A 1888-nucleotide genomic window follows, 5' to 3' on the forward strand; every position below is an offset into this window, starting at 1 on the left:
CCTGAGTTCAGCCTGGAGAAGAAAGGGCTCCAGGGAGACCTTAGAACCCCTTCCAGTGTCTAGTGGGGCTCCAAGAGAGCTGGAGAGGGACTTTGGTCAAGGGCACAGAGTGACAGGACAAGGGGGAGTGACTTTAAATTGGCAGAGGTTTGCAGAGAAGCTCTTCATTGCAAAATCTGCTGCTTCTGCCTCAGAACGAAGCATGATGAAATTTGGCAGGACTGGTAAGGCCAAACTGAGGGTTTTGGTGGCAGATGTGGTAGTTTTTCCCTTTTTCTGCTGGAAAAAAGTTGCATGACAGCCTGGGACCAAGGCACATAGATGGAGAAGTGCCAATGGGTGACAGCATCCACATCACCCAGCAACAATGTTTGTCCCCTTGCCTGAGGTTGCAGGACCTGTTTGTGTGTGTGTGCCTGATATGAAATAAAAAATGCAAGTACAATAGGAACAAAAAGGTTCTTTGTCAGCCCTGGCAGGTGGCATAGCCCCTGTGAGGTTTGTGATATACATTTCCATGTGTGTCACCAGCTGGCACGGACGTGGAGCTGTGTTGTCCTGCCTGGGCAGTTGCTTGGAAAAAGGAGAAGGGAAAAAAAAACCTAAACAAAACAAAGAGGAAAAACTCAGGCAGGCAGGCAGCAGCAGGCTCCAGTGCTGTCAGGGTTTCCAAGGCTACTGCCAGGCTGCAGCCACACTGCTGGCTGGGACAGAGCTGCTTTTGGACTCATTTTGGACAGTTTTTAGCGTGGTGTGAGTTGTTTGAGTTGTTTGTGGCTCAGGTTGTGTGTTGAGTGGGGGGTTTGCTGAATGAGGAGTTGCTTTTTTGGGTGCAAACCTTGCAGGTGAAGGGACTGGGTGATGAGAGCCTTTCTAAAGAGCTCAGAGAGATGTTTCCAGCTGAAACCTCACACCACCACCATTGGCAGCAGCAGAGGGGCTGACATCGTCCTGCAGGTAGGAGTGAGGCAGCTGATCATTCTAAAATAGGTGGTGGGAGGAGGATGTGCTGGAGTCCTCCATGCAAAGTGTGGAGGTACCATTTTATGCTGGGATTGACAACAGGAAAAGCAAAGCAGGAACAAACCTGGAGCCACCTCTAGCAGCATTCCCATTGCCTGCTCCTAGGCTGCAGGTGTAGCAGGTCGTCATGCAGCCCTCAAGTTCTCCACCTCAGAGAACAGCTTCATCCTTCAGGACTTCAACTCCCTCCATGGCACCTTTGTCAACAGCTGCCAGATCCAAAATGCATCTGTCAGAGTGAGGCATGGGGATATCCTGCGCTTTGGCACAGCAGGAACATCCTTCCAGCTGCTGGTGGATGGGGCTGCCCAGGTAAGGGTGGGTGCTGCTCCCAGGGAAAGGTGAGTGGGTTCTGTTGCATGGGGAAAGGTGCCTGGGGAAGGGTGGATGCTATTCCCCAGGGAAGAATGCCCGGGGAAAGGTGGATGGGGTTGCCCAGAGAATGGTGCCCAGGAAAGGTGAATGGATTCTGCTGCCCAGGGAAGGCTCCAGGAGCAGGAGCAGGCTCCCAGCTCAGCTATCCTGAGGAAAAGAAAAGGGGGGAAAAATGAAAAGCTTGAGCTCCCTCTGCTGCAGAAACTCAGGCAGTTCGGTAGGGGAAAGGAAAAGCAGGGGACATGTTTACATGAGCAAAGGTAGATCTGGAACATGTCCTCTATTTACATTTTATGTTTCCTCCCAAGCCACTTACTATGAGGGAAGTTGTGTTTTGGATCAAACCTAGAGCAATTGATAAGTTCCAGTATTAGTTTGACTATTTTGGCTCACGAAGAATCCAAGATGCTGGTTAGGTAAAGCTAGATCCAGGTGGAGCAGTGAGCAGTTGAATTCCCAAAGTCAGGATACACGGAGAAGCAGCTCTACA

General features: G+C 50.8%; 1 protein-coding gene across 1 annotated transcript in view; it reads left to right on the forward strand.

Annotated features, from left to right (window-relative positions):
* Positions 1 to 861: 861 nt before the first annotated feature.
* The window catches only part of FHAD1 (forkhead-associated (FHA) phosphopeptide binding domain 1), a gene marked incomplete at its 3' end in the record, with an annotated part of 19638 nt that continues 18611 nt past the window's right edge, over positions 862 to 1888 (forward strand). Inside the window, exons 1-2 of the mRNA XM_009080576.1 lie at positions 862 to 957; positions 1129 to 1335. Coding sequence (XP_009078824.1) covers positions 862 to 957; positions 1129 to 1335 — 303 coding nt within the window. The remainder of the gene's footprint in view (positions 958 to 1128; positions 1336 to 1888) is intronic.

The sequence above is a fragment of the Acanthisitta chloris genome, unplaced genomic scaffold (genome assembly GCF_000695815.1).
Source record: "Acanthisitta chloris isolate BGI_N310 unplaced genomic scaffold, ASM69581v1 scaffold3608, whole genome shotgun sequence".
In the NCBI taxonomy this organism is placed as follows: Eukaryota; Metazoa; Chordata; class Aves; order Passeriformes; family Acanthisittidae; genus Acanthisitta; species Acanthisitta chloris.